The sequence below is a fragment of the Nicotiana sylvestris genome, chromosome 2 (assembly GCF_000393655.2).
Source record: "Nicotiana sylvestris chromosome 2, ASM39365v2, whole genome shotgun sequence".
In the NCBI taxonomy this organism is placed as follows: domain Eukaryota; kingdom Viridiplantae; phylum Streptophyta; class Magnoliopsida; order Solanales; family Solanaceae; genus Nicotiana; species Nicotiana sylvestris.
The window spans coordinates 10,334,322-10,351,917 of record NC_091058.1 but is presented as its reverse complement, the minus strand read 5'-3'; the positions used below and the strand labels follow the sequence as shown (position 1 = coordinate 10,351,917).

The 17,596-nt window shown below is 35.0% G+C and overlaps 2 protein-coding genes across 2 annotated transcripts; both read left to right on the top strand.

Moving 5' to 3' along the window:
- Positions 1-1,977: 1,977 nt before the first annotated feature.
- On the top strand, positions 1,978-6,754 carry LOC104219523 (uncharacterized). The gene is made up of 7 exons (XM_009770220.2): positions 1,978-2,319; positions 2,457-2,551; positions 3,545-3,662; positions 3,794-3,912; positions 5,070-5,256; positions 5,388-5,531; positions 6,124-6,754. The coding sequence occupies exons 1-7, from the start codon at positions 1,993-1,995 to the stop codon at positions 6,412-6,414; spliced, it is 1,281 nt and encodes a 426-aa protein (XP_009768522.1). The 5' UTR covers positions 1,978-1,992; the 3' UTR covers positions 6,415-6,754.
- A 3,635-nt stretch (positions 6,755-10,389) lies between these two features.
- Positions 10,390-14,637, top strand: LOC104219535 (probable WRKY transcription factor 3). Its single transcript, XM_009770231.2, has 4 exons — positions 10,390-10,876; positions 11,682-12,403; positions 12,512-12,664; positions 13,991-14,637. The coding sequence occupies exons 1-4, from the start codon at positions 10,505-10,507 to the stop codon at positions 14,136-14,138; spliced, it is 1,395 nt and encodes a 464-aa protein (XP_009768533.1). The 5' UTR covers positions 10,390-10,504; the 3' UTR covers positions 14,139-14,637.
- The last annotated feature ends 2,959 nt before the right edge of the window (positions 14,638-17,596 follow it).

Sequence of the window (17,596 nt, the reverse complement as noted above, 5' to 3'; positions counted from 1 at the left end):
CCGTTGGTAGCTTGATGTATGTTATGGTTTGCACTAGACCAGATATTGCACATGCCGTTGGTACTGTTAGTAGATTCCTTTCTAATCATGAAAAAGAACGTTGGTACTGTTATATAGTGGATTGCTCATCTCCGCGGTGGACGTAGGTTAGTTGATCAAACCACGTTAAATGTTTGTGTCTCTTTTGGTATATTTCTCATTTGTTTTATGATTTATCGTCGCTCAAGGTTTGCTTTGCTAGCTTCCGTATGACACCTGATTTTTACGGTCCTAACACTATGGTTATGTACTCTCTCTATTGACTGCGGTTTTGTGCAAGAAGTATAGTAGGTGTCTCTATTGTTTGAGGAACAAGTTATTCTGGTTTCTTGTAGGGAAAGTCAATTCTGTTTTTTTCTTTTTCTACAAGAAATATTGAAAAAAAATAAGGAAAAAGATTCACTGTGGATTAATTATCTAAAACATTAGTTTAGAGGAATGGAATCTCGAAATCATATAGTAACTATTTCCATATAAGTAAAAAATTATCCCGAAGTTTATCTTATTAATTTCGACAATCTCTGGCATAATAATTTCTCACATAAGAAGTTGATTAGTAGGTTAACAATTTTTTCTATGTTGTTTCAATCCAGCTAAACAATTAGTTAATAGTACACATAATTATCCTTGTTCGTTATTTTCCTCTAATAGCCATGGGTTCAGAGCCAGTGGGGAAACATGATTTTTGATGAAGAGTATAATGTTGAACCCTCTTCTGTCCACCTAATTCCGCCGTGTATTAGTTGAGTATTGGCAAATGAATCATTAAACATAAATTGATACAGAGAGAAACTATACGTTGCTATTAATTCAGAGTACATTTTTTCGGTGTGATAAAAGAAGGGAACTGCAATTTTAACACTAAAAAAAGAAAAAAAGGAAAAAGGAGTCAAACTTGGATAAAAAGAAAGGCGAAATGGCTTCCTAGCCACTTAAACTTATCGGGTTTTTTAAAGTCGATACATAAACTTATAACTTTCCCATTTGAACACTCGAACTCGTTTTTTCCATAACTAGTAAACACATCTGACCATTGACCATGTGCGCGTGTATTACACATACACATACGTGTCCATCCTGTCAGCAAATGACCAATGGATGTCTTACATGTAAGGGCGCGAAAAGTCAAGAAACAACTCATTCTCTTTGACTGCTTTAGCGTTCTGCTTCATCAACCATTTCAAGCTAATTCCAACACCCCTAGCAACAGAAGAACGCCTATCTCTGTTACGCCTATCTCTGCTCCTTTTTCTTCCCTACGACATAGTGATGAACGACAAAGAAGCAGATCAATTACAATGCAGTAGAAACATACCAAAATGAGTCAAACGGGAAAACAGTTTTAAAGATAAATTAATATCTTCTGACAATACCAACATACACCTAGATTTTGAATGCAATTCTTTTAGCAACATCTCTCTTGAAGATGAAAACACAAACCCGGAAAATCACCCAAACTTCATCCCCATCTCAGCACAAGACGAAGAAAGACTATACCAACCATGACAACAATCCATCATCATCAAGCTGCTTGGGAAGAAGTTAGGGTACATCCAACTAAGGGACAAGCTTCATCGATTATAGAGATCATCGGAAGCTCTAAATTTAATAGATCTAGGTAATGATTTCTATCTCATTTTCACCATTTTTACGGTCTGAAAAATAAAAAAATTTGAAAATGGAGCTTCAGATTTTTAAAAATGGAGGAAGGGGGTATTTTGTATTGTTGGGCATTGGGAAGGGGGTTTTTACGCTCCTGTGCATCGTGTTCCTCACGCGGGCTGCTGATTAGGACCAACTGACGCCACATGGGCATGATCATGGGCATGTGTTTATTTATCGGCTTTAAAAAACCCGACAAGTAGTATCTTTGTGCTGAAATCTCTAAACGGTTCTTAGGGTCGGGTCGGGTACTAAAAGAGGAGCTAGATAATGGGATAAGATAATTCACATATGGTGGCACTAACAGGAAGAACCGTCCCAATTCCCTCCATGGCAACGGCTATGTCCGCCATTTTTGTGCCTCCAGCTTCGCCCACTTCACTCGCTTCCTCCAATACGCCTAAAATATACCTAAGTACATGGAATGACAAATTTGTTATTCCGAAATTTTTTACATTCCGGTCTCCGAAGAACCAGTCGAGGAAACCGCCGTCATGCTCCAGTACCAATGGCGCGGCGGTCCAAAGTAATCGCAACACAACCGAACTACCAATAAGTGTCGACGCTCTTCAGCGTTTCATTCGCCTCAATTTGGGCAACTGGACCGGCTCTTTCCATGTCAGCATTAACTCTTTTCAGCTTACTCTCTTGAAGAAAATTGATAAATACTTTTTTTAACGGTCTTTATGCTCGATGCGCCCCTACTTGAAGTTACGTGCCCTTTCATTCCTTAATCTGCTTGATTTATTTTGCAGCAATTTGATGGTCACGGCAATTTGATGCATAAAATTACAACGAAGCTTGCGGTGGGCTCTTATGGTGAAGATGAACTGATGAGTTTACTACAAACGTGAGTTCCTATTTTTCAATCTTCACTTTTTTTATGGTAGATAACTGTTGTAGCGAGCTAATAGCAGTTCAATGTATCTCCACCTTGCTATGTTTCCAATGAAAAGTAGAACGTAATCAGAGGCAGATCCAGTGTTTGAACTTTATGAGTTTGGGATTCTTGGACACTGATCTGAAGTGCTAATAACTGGGTCCAAAATTTTATATTTGCACATATTTAGTTGATTTCTTAACACATATATAGGGTGTAGGCCAAAGCTACTAGCTTACACTGTGGATCCGCCCCTGAATGTAATTGCTAGAAAGAATTACATTGGAACTTAGATTAAGAGTCCTATGACTAATGTGCGTAAAGTATATATATTCTTTGAGAATAATCCAGTCTAGTTCCTTTTTAATTAGGGCATTGCTAGTAATTATGTAGTTAGCATTTGACCTAAAAATAAGGTTGTCTATTAGTCACCCAAATAAAACCTTTTCCTACTCTTTGAGATTAAGATATTAGTTGAACATTGCGATCGAGGAGAAATTTTTCTTTAGGAGTTTCTGTAAGCTAAACAAATTACGATATTTACACCTCATGTTACACACGATATAGTTAACCCTATGTAGGTGAACTTTAGCATATAGAAATCCATGTGCATTTCTCTTTTCTCTTGAATTTTGATAAAAAAATTTCATTCAGTGGTTTTCTCCCCGCACAAAATAAAAAATAAAAAATCATTCAGTGGTATTCTTATCTATAAGTGCAAGTAGCTTTTACGATCAAAAAGCTCAATCTTTAACTGGTTCAAATATAGTAAGGAAGCCAAGAGTTCCACATGCTTTTCCAACTCATGAGCCCCTTCACTTTCTTGTTGCTTGCCTTTTCATCAGCATACAATTAGTTAACAGCGGACACTGGTGTAGGGGGATCCAATAATCTTGAGTACTATAATGTCTGTGCACTGTATGGTTTGGGAGACAAGTAGACTAATCGGCTTCGAATTTTTAGGTTATACATCAAACAACCTGCATCTACCACTTCATTTTCTGGTGATGATTATGAACCAGAGTGGTTTGAATACAAAATCAAAGAGACCAATATGTTTACCGTGGACAAATATCAACAGGTGAGCTTCACTAAGACAGAGAACTAATTTACATCCACCCACTGGTCATACTTAATTCAGACTGTTATCTGCAATTTTCTTTTCTTTTCAGATTTTATTGCATTTGAGGTACCACTAAAAGTAGTTTGCAGATTGGCTTCTTCCCCAAGGAGAAGGCGTATGCACTAAGATATCAGACTGCTGGCATGTTAGAGACAGTGTTAAGACAGGGAGTGCTTGGTGAAGATGATATTGGAGAAGAATCACCAAGGTAACTGTTTCGCAAATGGAGATGACTCAACGGATAAGTTAAAATATCAGTTCTGGTGAAATCAGTGGGTGAAATTATGCACATATTTTGCTTCTAGCTTTATTTTGGAAATGATACCCTGTGTGGTCTACATGTTGTTGCTTCTAACTTTTCTTGAAGATGCCACTCATCGGATAAGCTAAAATATAAAATTCTATGAAACCAGTGGTTGAATTTATGCATGTATTTTGCTTCTAGTTTTATTTTGGAACTTATACCCATTACCCAGTATGGCCTGAGTGTTGCTGCTTCTGGCTTATCTTGGATATTTTCGCCTTGTCTATTTTGTGTCCTGATCGGTTTTTATTCCTTGTGGGAAAAAACCAATTCCTCCGTTTATGGTATCTACTGAATTCTAGTAGACAACTTTTTCATGTTTGCCAAATAATTATTGCTATTGAATCATCACACCTATTATTTTGTTCAACATAACAGACAAATGTATCATAATATTGTTGAAAAATACGACATTCTCGTGCAAGTCGAGCGAGGGCATTTCAAGGCATGTGTAGATATGTAACTGACTGTTAAATAATAGGCATGTATTTGCCTATTATGTTTTAGCCTTATATTTATATGTAATCATTAAGTTGTTTGTATAGTGGTTTAGCTTAATTATATGTTGATTAGATGAAAAATGTTGCGGATAGTTTAATCTTCACAAAGAGGACGGAAACATTAACTTATTCATACCTTTACATGCAGTATGTTGGTTGAAGGCTTTTTTTTTTTTTTTTCCGTGAGGGGGGAGGGGGGGAGTTGTGTATGTGGATATAGATGTGCTCGGTGCTTCCTGTGTTTGTCCTATTTTTTGACCCGTAGTCAAAATATGCCTGATCTTTTTGGAACATGCTTCCTTGCATTCTATTATTTGAATGCACAAAGGAACACAAGTTAGAGTGAATATATAGGACCTCTCATAAACTTTATCAAACTTATTGCCTGTCACTTTCATGTTAGTAATTGTAGGCCATCTTTAATATCCAATTGCAAAGGTTGAGGACACTGGGATCTTTTTCGCATAAAGGACTGATACATATTCTTTATTAGCTTTATCTTTTGGTTCCGATTTGGCTATGAATGTCTTACATTCTATAATTACTTCTTTTCCTTCGCAGAAATCTGAAGCTCCCCTCTAAACGACCTTCTATTGTATGTGAAAATTGTCTTTATTCACTGGAGAAAGATAAGCGAGTGAGAGCCTTTCATATAATGGACCCAAAAGGGATTCTGGAAATGCTTCTAGTTTTCCTTGAAGAAAGAGGCAACGGAGAGGTCATTCCTCCCTCCTTTGACAATTTGAAGGTACTTTTGACTTAAAGGGGAAGGGTTCCCCTCCTATTTCTCCATGATTGCCTAAACGTAGTTTGATGTTAGTTACCAGAACCAAATATCGTTCTTATGCCTTGCCTTTGCATCCCATGTTCATCTTGTAGGAGGATTCTGAAAGGATTATGCCTCATCTTGGAACTTGGAAAGGTCATTCTCTAACAAAGCGTACTGGTGTTTATGGAGCAACAATTACTGAAGCAGAAACTACTGCTGTTCTTGAAATGAACAAGGATGGCCAGCTAGTTCAGGTTTGTTAGCTCCTTGCAATGAGTTCCTTATATGCAAAGGTTAGAGTAATCGTCACCAAACTGCCAATATCCATGAAATGATTCACACTGCCCATTTCCCCTTGGAACACGAATGGAGCCTCTCTCTCCCCCCTCGCCTTCTTTGAAAATACAAATTCAAAACAGTTAAATGATACGAGGAATATGCTTTCTGACCAGATGCTCTGCTCTATATGAAGCACATATCTTGGTAGATTGGAATTATCACCACAAGTTTAGCTCAAATATGGAGGGCAGAACATCATTGATGTCATTTTGTTGTTGCTCCTGAAGGAGGATAAATAACACTAACTAATGCTTCTCAACTCTCTCATAATTTTTGGTTTTCAATCCTTAAGCAAAAAACTATACATCTCTTTTTGGAGTCTCTCAAGTTATTTGTCCAAAAAAATAAGGAGGGTGGGGAAAGTTCTCATCTTTTTCATTTGCTTTGATTATTTATGTCTACTTTAGGCTTTTGGTGTCTGAAATGAATAACTTTGGTCTTTGTTTCATTTAGTGCTTACCTTTTTACTGCCAATTAATTTTCCTTTTATTTCCTTCTTGAATCAAGGATATCACGTCTACCTCTGGTGCAAGTAATGTTACAACCAATGTACATTGGACCGGTACCATATCCGAAAACCTAGTGACATTCGACGGTGGTTTCCAGCTTACTTTGTTACCTGGGGGCATTTACATGGGATACCCGTCCGATGTGGCCAACAGTGTGCAAGAATCCAAGTCATTTCATCTGGAGTTATGTTGGCTTGAATCGCCTGGCAAGAGACAAAGACTTATTCGCACTTACGATGTAGAGGGCCTGGCTGTTTCATCTACATATTTCATTGAGTCCAAAATCTGAGTTGCTTTTCCTGATTCAAAGAGAGTTGCTTCAGGCAGCATATTTTGCTCCTACATTAATCTTTCTTCTGGATACAATTCACCATTATAGTATCAATTGCTTCTTTATATAGAAGATACAATAGAAGATAAGAGTAATTGTGTCGCGTTATTTTTATCTATTGGTGCTGACAAATGCTCTACCCAATGTATATAGAATTCCCCAAGAACTTAAGCAATAGGGGGTTCAATGAACTTTTTTGCGTCGTGGAAAACGAAGAATTGCATTCACTATTTGTAAAGATATCCATTTTGCATTCACTATTTGTAAAGATATCCATTTTGCATTCACTATTTGTAAAGATTTCCAGTGGAAGCCATTTCCGTTTAACCTCGAAAATCTGTTGTACAGTCAATTGCAATATTCTACTCCCCGGTACACAATAAGTGACTAATTTGCCTTGGGCGCACTCATTAAGGAAATACTAAATTCTATACAAAAATAGTTAGTGTGACTAAAGTACCCTTAATTAAATGTTGTAGCATAGTTATAGTAGCACTTCTATTCCCAAATGTGAGGAGTAAATGACTTTTAGGGATAAGTACATAAGGGTAATTTTGGAAAAACAAATTAAATTTTTTCTTGATTGTATAAATGTATACTTATTTTGGACCAAAATAAAAAAATAAATTGGTCAATTATTGTGGATCGGAGAAAGTATCTCACAATCTGCATTCTTTTTCCCTATCTCTTCCACCTATAGTAAACTTCCGAACTTCCATCCTTTTTGTCAAGAGTGCCAAATGCAAATGGAAGGGCATTGATGTGTAACTTTGTTCATTTGGATTGTAAAATTTAAGGTCATTTTACTTTTACTTTTTCCGGTTCATAATAAGTGACGTTTTGGTACTTTTATTTTAGTCTAAAATAATGTCTTTTTACATAATTAAGAAAGAATTAATTTTATTTTTCCAAAATTTGCCCTTATTTATATATCTCAATGTATCAATGTAACAAATAATTAAAGGTAATTTAGTAAATACATTTTTTTAGGAGTTCGTATTTTTTAAGGGGTGTGACAAAGGCTAAAAAGTCAACTATTATGGACCAGGACGTACTAGATTTGGCTTGTCAAGTGGTGCTATTGGCAATTGAGACTTTAAGGACCTTTAAGGACACGTTTAAGGACCTGTTTGGCCGTAGATTTTGCCAAAATAAACTTGATGTTTGGCCATAGATTTTGTCTATATTTTAGTAAAATCCCCAATCCCAAAACCAGCTCAATAGGTAGTTTTGGACTAAAATCTTTACAAACACTAATAATATACATGTTTTTTCGAAATAAATTTGAAAAATATATTTTGAAAACGTATGTCCAAACATATTTTTATCATCAAATTAAAATTCACCCAAATTAAATTTTTCAAAATAAATTTGAGAACCTACTCTAGGGTGAAAGGTGCTTGATGGTGAAATGACTCCTCAAGTTGGCAACTTGCCTCTTGTCAAAAACAATGCTTATTTGAGTTGTTGGAGCAAGGACAAACTATCACTTTATTTTTATTGAACTGCAACTTGCTTGAATCTTTTTGCCTTATTTATTGCAGTTGGGCCACGTGTACGTTATTTGACCCCTCGAATTTATATCGTAGCTAGAGTAACGTATAACCGACATGTTTTCCTTTTTTGTTTCATAAAATTATCAGAGAGAAAAAATTATAGTAATTCTTTTTTAACGAATTTCATGATATTCATATCTCAGATTTTCTTTTGAATCAGCCGACTCTCATCTAATTTTCCAATTCTTACTCCCCAAATAGAAATCATTTGCTTTTTCTTAACAAATTAACTTCTAAGCACGAACAATATCAAATATTTTTTAATTGTTAGGTTACTTAAAAGCTAATTACATGTACTATTAGACAGCAAACATTGTATGTAACCTATAAAAGATGGTAAATGATTTATTACAACAAATACAATCATGTTTTTGGTATAAAAATTGTTTAAGCTTTTTTGCATATATAAGATAAATTCTTGTCTAAATAAAATATTTTAGTAATAATTAATCTACTTCTCCCAAGTGGCAGTTGGTAGGTAAACAATTCATTGTATATACACTGCTGTAGAGTAGATGTGTAGGGAGTACTCTTTATTTGGACTCCTTTTTGCCCACTAGCCTGACATTCTTATCCGTTTATTGACAACTTGCAAAACACTTCATTAATTAATTTATTCTTCTCCTCTAATATACTATCTAAAATCTTAGTGGACGTTTAGACATAAGAATTGTAAAATTTTAAAAAAAAATTAAGTGAAAATGATATTTGAAAATTAGAGTTGTGTTTGGACATGAATATAATTTTGAGTTGTTTTTGATGTTTTGTGAGTGATTTGAGTGAAAATTTTGAAAAATAACTTTTTGGAGTTTTTTAAATTTATGAAAAATTCAAAAATACATCTTCAAGTGAAAATTGAAGATTTTATAACCAAATGCCGATTTCGAACAAAAAAAGTAAATTTCTTTTTATGTCCAAACGTGCTCTTAGTCTAGTGAACAATTCAAAGAATTTACTTTAATACTCTATATTTCTCAATAAAATGCTTCCTTTATGTTTTCTGGCTAAATTTTAATTATTATAGATTTGGCTAAAAACTTTTTAAACCAATAAATCTAGAATTGTAGTTAACCTATGTAAGATAGTAAATCCTGCGCTACTAATAGTTGTGCCAACTCCCACCAATCGAAAATAAGCTAGTCTGCCAAACACTTCTATTAGGAACAATTTGGACAAATAAACAGTTTTTCAAGAATTATTGGAAGGATTTGTGAAAAAAAAAAATCGGGATTGTTATAGTTTTCTTCCTTTTATATTCTTTTAAAAGAAATTTCATGAGTGTTTGTGAGTAGAAAAAGAACTTCATTAGTTTTTTTCCTTTCAAATTTCCTTACTTCATTATATATATATTTTTAAATCATCCTTAACCAGTTCTTAAATTTAAGACCCGACAATGCAATCGCAAACCTTTGATAGTGAATATTTTTACTTAAGAAAAAATAAATGTATATTATTTTTTTTCGGATTTTTTTTAGAAAAACTCGCGGTCGCTACCCTTCGAGACGCACTGGATAGTCTACTCATTGTGCAATGTAAATCGAACCAGTCATATGCAAGGAGCTCTGAATAAGAAGGCGAGTGCTGAGGGGAATCGATCCCATGTGGGCAACCCCTCACCCAACCAATTTGTTATAAATTATCTTTTTAAGTACATTAAGAACCTGTTTGGCCATAGATTTTGCCAAAATATATTTGAGATTTTTTGGCAAATACATGTTCGGCCTTAGATATTATCTACATTTTGTCAAATTCCCAAAACCCAAAACTCAAATCCCAAAATAAGCTTTTGCCCCAAAATATCATTATTACATTATTTTATAATTGCCCTAAACTTTTGTATTTTGTAAAAGAGCCCACCATTTATTATTTTGTAATAATGTTGTTTCGTCTTCTCGGCCATCTGATAGTATATTATGTAGTTCATTATAAAAATGATCATTTTGTACCAAATTTATTTATGTTCAGGACTATAGTCTGCGCTAATATAATGAATCTTATTGATAAAGGTTTTGTTGGATATTTGTGATAGTTTTTAAAACTTGTGGGTATAAGTCATGTTTCATGTTTTTTTTTTAAAAAAAGTAAAATATATTTTGAAAACTTATGTCCAAATACATTTTTATTTTCAAATCAAACTTTATCCAAATCAAATTTATCAAAATAAATTTAGGAATGCATGGCCAAAGGCTAGCCAAGATAGTAGGGAGAAATAAGCAGCCAATCTAGTAGGATTTGTACAAGGTAGGAAATGCAGCGGGAAAAGAAAGGTACAATAAGCAAAGCAGGTCCCAGCAGTAATTACAGCATTGACGAATGACGACTGCAGTTCCCCCATCATATAGCCAATATATAAACGTCACAACCAAAATCCAAAAGCATAACAGAAAAAAACAACTCCAAATTATAATCTCTTTCTTCTTCACTGAAAATAAATAATTGCTCTCATCACACTTCTGTTTCAGCTGATAGACTTTTTTAGGTAAAGACTGAAAATGGGGGAAACAGGGGGAGCTTCAGCGATGTCGTTTCCAGCTTTAACAATCCCGCCTCGGCCCTCGTTCGAATCCTTTTTAAGTAACTTGCCTTCTTTTAGCCCAGGACCAATGTCCCTAGTTTCCAGTTTCTTCTCCGATCAGAGCCCTGATTCATCCGATTATCCTTCTTTCTCCCAGCTTCTTGCCGGAGCTATGGCTTCTCCACTTGCAAAGCAGGATAATTCTGGAGAAGGAAGTCAAAAGAACTCAGGGTATAAGCAGAATCGGCCCATGGGCCTTGTGCTGGCCCAATCTCCTTTGTTCATGATTCCGCCTGGTTTGAGTCCTTCTGGATTGCTTAATTCACCTGGGTTTCTTTCTCCACTACAGGTAATTATTCACTCAATTGTTCATTTTCACTTGCAAAAATAGCCAAAGATTTCGCCTTTTTCTGTTTTAGTTTAGTGCTGTTGATACTTCTGTAATTCAACTAATGCTATGCTAAGTCTGTCGTAATATCATACTTTTGTTACAGTCTACCACTGGAAAACTGCTTCCAGGCTGCAAAAAAAAGTTTCTTCCTTTGGCTGGATTTATACAACAACAGCCCAATATTATGACAAAGCGTAAATACCCAGTATTATGTCAAAGCGTGGGGTCTGGGAAAGATAGGGTGTAGGATAGATAGGTTGTTTTCAATAGGCCCTCGGCTCAGGAAAGCACAAGCGCCACATTAATAAAAATATAGACAAGAAGGGACAGTATCAAAAAGCCATATAAAAGCAGAATAAAAACAAAAGATAGTAAGATGATCAACAATGAAAGAAAACAACGGCTAGTCATAAAAACCTACCAACAGAAAGCAAGATTGTGTGCCAATACTACTGTTATGAAATGGAAGAAAGTATTCTTGAGATGCTCACACACACTTGATATAGTATTAGAGCAGGCAAAGGTCCTCGATTCAAGTCTTACCGTTATCACTTATCCATTTATCCAACAAAAATGAAGAAAATATTTTAGATTCCTAGCAGATTTTTCTTCATTGTTCGACACCTTTGAGGTGTCCCACTAATTGGTAGAGCCTGTGAATTATGATGCATCCAATGGTTGGTTACAGAAATAGTTAAACTAAAATGTAATATAATTTCAGTGGCATCCTGTGGTTACTTATGGTATTTCAATTTGTTTGCAGAGTCCTTTTGGAATGTCACATCAACAGGTTCTAGCACATGTTACAGCACAGGCTGCATTTTCTAATTCTTACATGCAAATGCAAGCCGAAGATCAATGTTCGTCTCAGGCGGCTTCAGCAGAAGCATTAGGACATGAGTTGACGACTGAGCTAGAGGAAACTTCTTTGCAGCTAAAAGAACCTTCACAAACTAGAATGGACAGCGAACCATCGGACAAGCCGGGTAAGAAATTTGAACTGCAAGAGTTTTCTCAATCTGAGAACAAGCCGTCTTTTGTTGCTTTCGAAAAACCAGCTTGTGATGGTTACAACTGGAGAAAATATGGCGAGAAGAAAGTAAAGGCTAGTGAATGCCCTCGGAGCTACTATAAGTGCACAAATCTCAAATGTCTAGTGAGGAAGAAAGTTGAGCGATCTGTTGATGGTCACATAACTGAGATCACATATAATGGCCGGCACAACCATGAACTTCCTCAACCAAACAAACAAAGGAAAGATGGTTCCGCTTTGGATGGTTCAGACTGCTCCGAAGTTCGACCTGACACCCGTACACATGATTGGCCAGTAAAGAATAATAGCTCAGATGGGTCTTCCCATACACGTTCTGACCAGGTTTCAAACCAAATGGTATCTGAACTTCTTGTGAAAAGCGAATGTGATGAAATCAAAAACATTTTAGTAGCAGTAGATGAGGGGCATGATGAACCAAATGCAAAGAGAATGTGAGTCCTCCTTTCATGAGTAAAGAATGCCTCATCCTTCTGTTATAAAACAAGAAGAAAAACTGTAGAGCAACAAAAATATGATCTAATTCAGTTACTGTGATGCAGGAAGACAGCAGTTGAGACACTAGCTTCATCACATGGCACAGTTGCCGAATCCAAGATTGTTCTGCAGACAAGAAGTGAAGTTGATTTCTTAGATGACGGGTACAAATGGCGAAAGTATGGGCAGAAGGTGGTAAAGGGGAATCAGCACCCAAGGTACTTATAGTCTACATATTTTCCGCTGCAAGATTTTTCTCAATCTTACGTTAGTCACTGTTCTGTCTATGAATCTTATATTGCATAATGTTTATTATACTAAAGAACTTGTGTGTGCTTGCTAATTTCCAGGAAATGATGCTAGCTTATCTCCTTGTCCTATTGAAATATGCCAAAACCCATAGTTTAGAAACATTGTCTATCAGGATTTTACAAACTACTATAGTTCTTAAATGGACACGTGTGAAGTCTGATAGAAGAGGAAACTTTACACTGCGCTTAACAATCAATCAGGCCATGTTTTCTGGCTCTGATTTATAGTAATTTTGTTGACGGGCATAAGACTAATGATGAACACTCTGGAACTGCAGATGCAAGTTGTAGGACTAACTTTTTTCAAATAATATAAAAAGGAAGACTGTAAAATATAGTTAACTTTGAAGTTGCGGGTCATCAATTTTTTTTGTTTCTTTTTAATTCCTGGATTTCATTCTTGTTAATATGATGTGATATTTTTGGTGACGTGTGGGCAAAGACAGTCATAGTCTTCTAAAGGTTTTATTTGCTACCTGATCACCAAATTAGATCACTTAGTTTCTGAGCTCATGTTTATGATAGGGGATAATAAACCACAAAAGATGGAGGGAGGGAGGGGGCGGGGTCTTCCTTTCTAAGCTACTTTTTGCTTTTGCTTGTGTCACTTTTCTTTTCTTTTCTTTTGCGTGTGTCCAAGTAGCTATGACAAAATTTCATCCTGATAAATCTGTTCAGCATCAAGAGAGACAAAATGTAAGTCTGGTTCAGCTGGAAAATAAATAGAAAAGTGATTCTCGGTTGTAGGCACATCTGGTATTCCCGCTCATGATCCTTTGTTAGTTTTGAACATGAAGAATTTGATGGTAACAATTCAGTAATGGCTTTTGTGATTATTAATTTGGCCTGTCAGATTTTGTTTTTGAAACCTCTTGGACAATGCAAGATATTGGATTATACCATACACTATATGATAGGGCAGTGGAAAAATTACAATGAGTAATTTTAAGTGAAAGCATGTGGCAGAGTTGAGAAAGTTTTATTTATGCATCTGATAATGCAGACAAGTGTTGTTTATGACTTCCTTTTGAGATTAGAACTAACTGCTAGAATCAGTTGCAATATCTAGTTTGAGCACTTGGTAGTTCTTTGTCTTTTCAGAATATGTTTTCACATGTTACTGTTGAACATTTCTAAAACATGTGTCTTTCCTGGAACTGGCCATTTATTTGATTTCTGTTATTTCTTGAGTTGAACAAATCATCCCCTTATGCATCCAAACTTGATATACAGGAGTTATTATCGGTGCACATATCCTGGATGCAATGTCCGCAAACAAGTAGAGAGGGCTTCAACTGATCCAAAATCTGTCATAACAACCTATGAAGGAAAACATAATCATGACATTCCCACTCTTAGGAATAGAAACAGCCAAAGATAGTACTCAGCATTGCAAGGTAAAAGATGGTTGGCTTCGAGGCCTTTAATTCACAAAGATATTGATTTTGAAACAACAATGAGATATCCATGTGTGAAAGGATTGCAGCATAAATTGCATTACCGAAAAAGGGTGAAAGGATACTAAGATTGCAGCATAAGTAGAGCATTACCAAAGGTAAAAGAGTGAAAGGATACAGGATTGAGCTGCTAACTTTTGTACCAAATAGTCGGTCTTTTCTTTCGAAAAACCTCATGCTTGGTACCCATGAATCTGTTGGTGGTTCTCAATAAATATTTGTAAATTCTATGCTACTTTCTGAAGTTATCTGATATATTGTTAAAGTAAAGAAGGTTGTAATAGCTTGTCCTTGCCATTTAAGCTTCTTCTGGTCAGCTTCAAACTCTAGACCAGCAGAGTACATAAAGCCTATTCAAGCAAAGTTGTCAACTTTTGATACCATATTTTTACCTTGTAAATTCAAACTTATATTTCGTTTGCATCTCTTGATCGATCTCCTTAAAGCTGAGTCTATTTTACTTTTCAGTTTATTTCGAAATGTTTTCCAACTAAGGATGAGAATTCATAGAACGAAGTGGATGCTACTATTAGCTATCACTTTATAGCTTGTTTGTTAGGGTTGTTGGCAGTTATGATAATTTTGAACTCTAACTACAAGAAATAAATTATGGGTCTCTTAGAGTTGCTGGCTTAACCTCTCAGAAGGACGATCTAAATTTCTATTTTTTTTTTTTTGATAACTCAGAAATCTGTCTGGTTCTTGATGGTTTGACCAAAGAAGCTGCAGAAAGAAAATATTTACTCATACCTAGTGTTTAGACCAGCTCAATAAATACACAACATGTATCTTAACATACACTTTTATGACTCAACTATAGTTAATTTCTCACCTTAATTTATCACTTAACCACTCGATAAATTCGGTTTGTCTATTGTGCAACTAGGTGGCACAGGATAATATATCCTCCGTCCTTAAACTTGGAAAACTTATAAGTATATGAGGCCACAGATCATGTCTACCTCTTTTACAAATTTGCCTTGATAGAGCACCCATAAGAAAAAGAAGAAAAAAAAACAAGTTGAAATTTAATATCTTTGATATATGCGACATTGTTATGTAGCTCATTAACTAAATGTCTAAATTCATACATTGGCGTTATGGTGCATATTATAAATCTCGTCCAATATTGCTATATAGCTCGTGATGTATGAATTTAGTTAATCAACGGGAATAATTGCTTGGAAGAGTGTTAGATCGGGTGAATGAGCCTTGTAAGTCGTAAGATCGTGGTATATTAATATACTATTATTTTAAAAGAGTTTAAGTTTTACGGGAAGTGAAGAATGCGTTACACAATAAGGTTAAATATATAACAACATAACTCTTTATTACAAATTTAATATTGCAATCCAGAAAATAAAATAATAATTTACTGTAACCAGCTAAAATAGTAGTAATTATATTCTGTGTTTCCGTCCAAGTCTGAACAATTATTGGTATCACTAGTAAGGGATAATCCATGATGCGCATGGGCACTATTACCAAAATGTTGGAGCCATAAAAATATGGGGAAAAGACAAGACTACCTATAAAAGTGAAATTATTTACCCTCCCCTACCCATTAAAGAATTCTACCCACTAAATAATTACAATTCCTATCCATTTAATAAATAAACGACAGTAACAAAATAACTACCCACGCTTTTAATGCCCTACGTATATAAACACAGAAGTTGCTCAAAATTTTAGAAAATTAGCGCACAAACGTGGAAAAACGCAGAAGCTCTTCAAAATTTCAGAAAATTAGCGCACAAAATTGGGATTTCCACTGATCGAAGAGTAGTAAGTGTGAAAAAACAGATCGAAGATGCTGATTCGGATTTTAATTTCGCTGTTCTCTTCAGATTTTGATTTTGCTGTTGGTTTGATTTTGATTTCGGAGCTAAACTTTTGAATTTTAGCTGAAAATTCTAATCTAAGTTTGGAGATCTGGAGATCTAGATGTTTGATTTCGCTGTTGTTTTGTTGAAATTTCGAACACTGTTGAAATTTGCATTGTTGAGATTCAATTTTGGACATAAAAGTGATTATAACTTTAGAATCATGGAAAATATTCCAATTCTGCTGCAACATAGTGGAGAATGGGATGATAACAATAATTTCATAAATTTTCATGTTGATGCAATTCTAATAAAGACCTATTGGAAATTTGAACAACTTCTCAGAGAAATTGCAAAGCAACTGCAAAAGGACAGTAAAACAATAGTTATTCAGTATGATATTGCTCAAGGATATCCACCAATTACAATTTGCAGCGATATGAGTGTTAGTGTTTATATGGAATTGAAAAAATCAAGTGCAGGGATGACAACACTTCCCCTATGTGTGTCGTTTGCTAATAACACTATAGCTGCAAGCACCTCCAGTTTCGATGTTGCTCCAATTTCACCAGAAATTGCACAATTTGAAAGCACTAATATGATTACTACGTTTGATGTGCAAGAAGGAGATGATGCCATTTTAGAACTTGATGATGCAAACATCATAAGTGATCAATTTCATTAAAATGTTGAAAAAGGACAAATTTACGAAGACAAGAACCTGTTGGCTCTCGTTATGAAACAGTGTGCTGTTACAGAAAAATGTCAATATCGGGTTCATAAATCATGCCCAAGAAGGTCCGTCTGCATGTTTTCAAGTAAAAAAACTATGTGATACCTATATAGTATATAAGTATGCTTAATCAGTATACTATGAGAGTATGGAATTGTATTGGTTTGTCTGTGTTTTTTATCAGTAATACTGATATAGTATATAAGTATGTTATATCAGTATACTATGCGAGTATATAACTGTATTGGTTTGTCTTTGTTATTATCAGTAAAACATAATACCAATATAGTATATATGTATGCTAAATCAGTATACTATGTGAGTATAGAATTGTGCTGCTTTGTCTATATTTTTTATCAGCAAAATATGATATTGATACAGTATATAAGTATACCAACAGAGTATACCATGTGAGTATATAATTGTACGGATTTTTGTGTGTGTTTTTTATCAATAAAACATGATACATAACTGTATTTGTATTATAAACAGGTATATCCTTGAATGCGTGGATGAAAGATGCACTTGGAGACTTAAAGCATCAAGCCTGCGAGCATCAAATCTTTTCAAAGTGACAGATTTTAATTATGTCCACAATTGTTTAACTGATAAGAGATTTTGTTCACAAAAGCAAGCTGTCTCAGCTTTTGTTGCAGCTGTGGTACAAGATAAACTTGTTGACCCGAAAACCATATATACACCAACAAATATCCAGAGAGACATCCAAAAAGCATATGGTATGGACTTAAGCTACATGCAAGCATGGAGATCAAAAGAAAAAACAATACAATTATTGAGACGATCACCAAGTGAGTCATACAAGAAA

Excerpts from the sequence above, each read along its gene's own strand:
- LOC104219523 (XM_009770220.2), top strand. The coding sequence starts at position 1,993 with ATGGTGGCACTAACAGGAAGAACCGTCCCAATTCCCTCCATGGCAACG. Across the intron at positions 2,552-3,544 it reads CTGATGAGTTTACTACAAAC|GTTATACATCAAACAACCTG; the intron begins GTGAGTTCCTAT and ends TCGAATTTTTAG. Across the intron at positions 3,663-3,793 it reads CCGTGGACAAATATCAACAG|ATTGGCTTCTTCCCCAAGGA; the intron begins GTGAGCTTCACT and ends AGTAGTTTGCAG.
- LOC104219535 (XM_009770231.2), top strand. The coding sequence starts at position 10,505 with ATGGGGGAAACAGGGGGAGCTTCAGCGATGTCGTTTCCAGCTTTAACA. Across the intron at positions 10,877-11,681 it reads GGTTTCTTTCTCCACTACAG|AGTCCTTTTGGAATGTCACA; the intron begins GTAATTATTCAC and ends ATTTGTTTGCAG. Across the intron at positions 12,404-12,511 it reads GAACCAAATGCAAAGAGAAT|GAAGACAGCAGTTGAGACAC; the intron begins GTGAGTCCTCCT and ends ACTGTGATGCAG.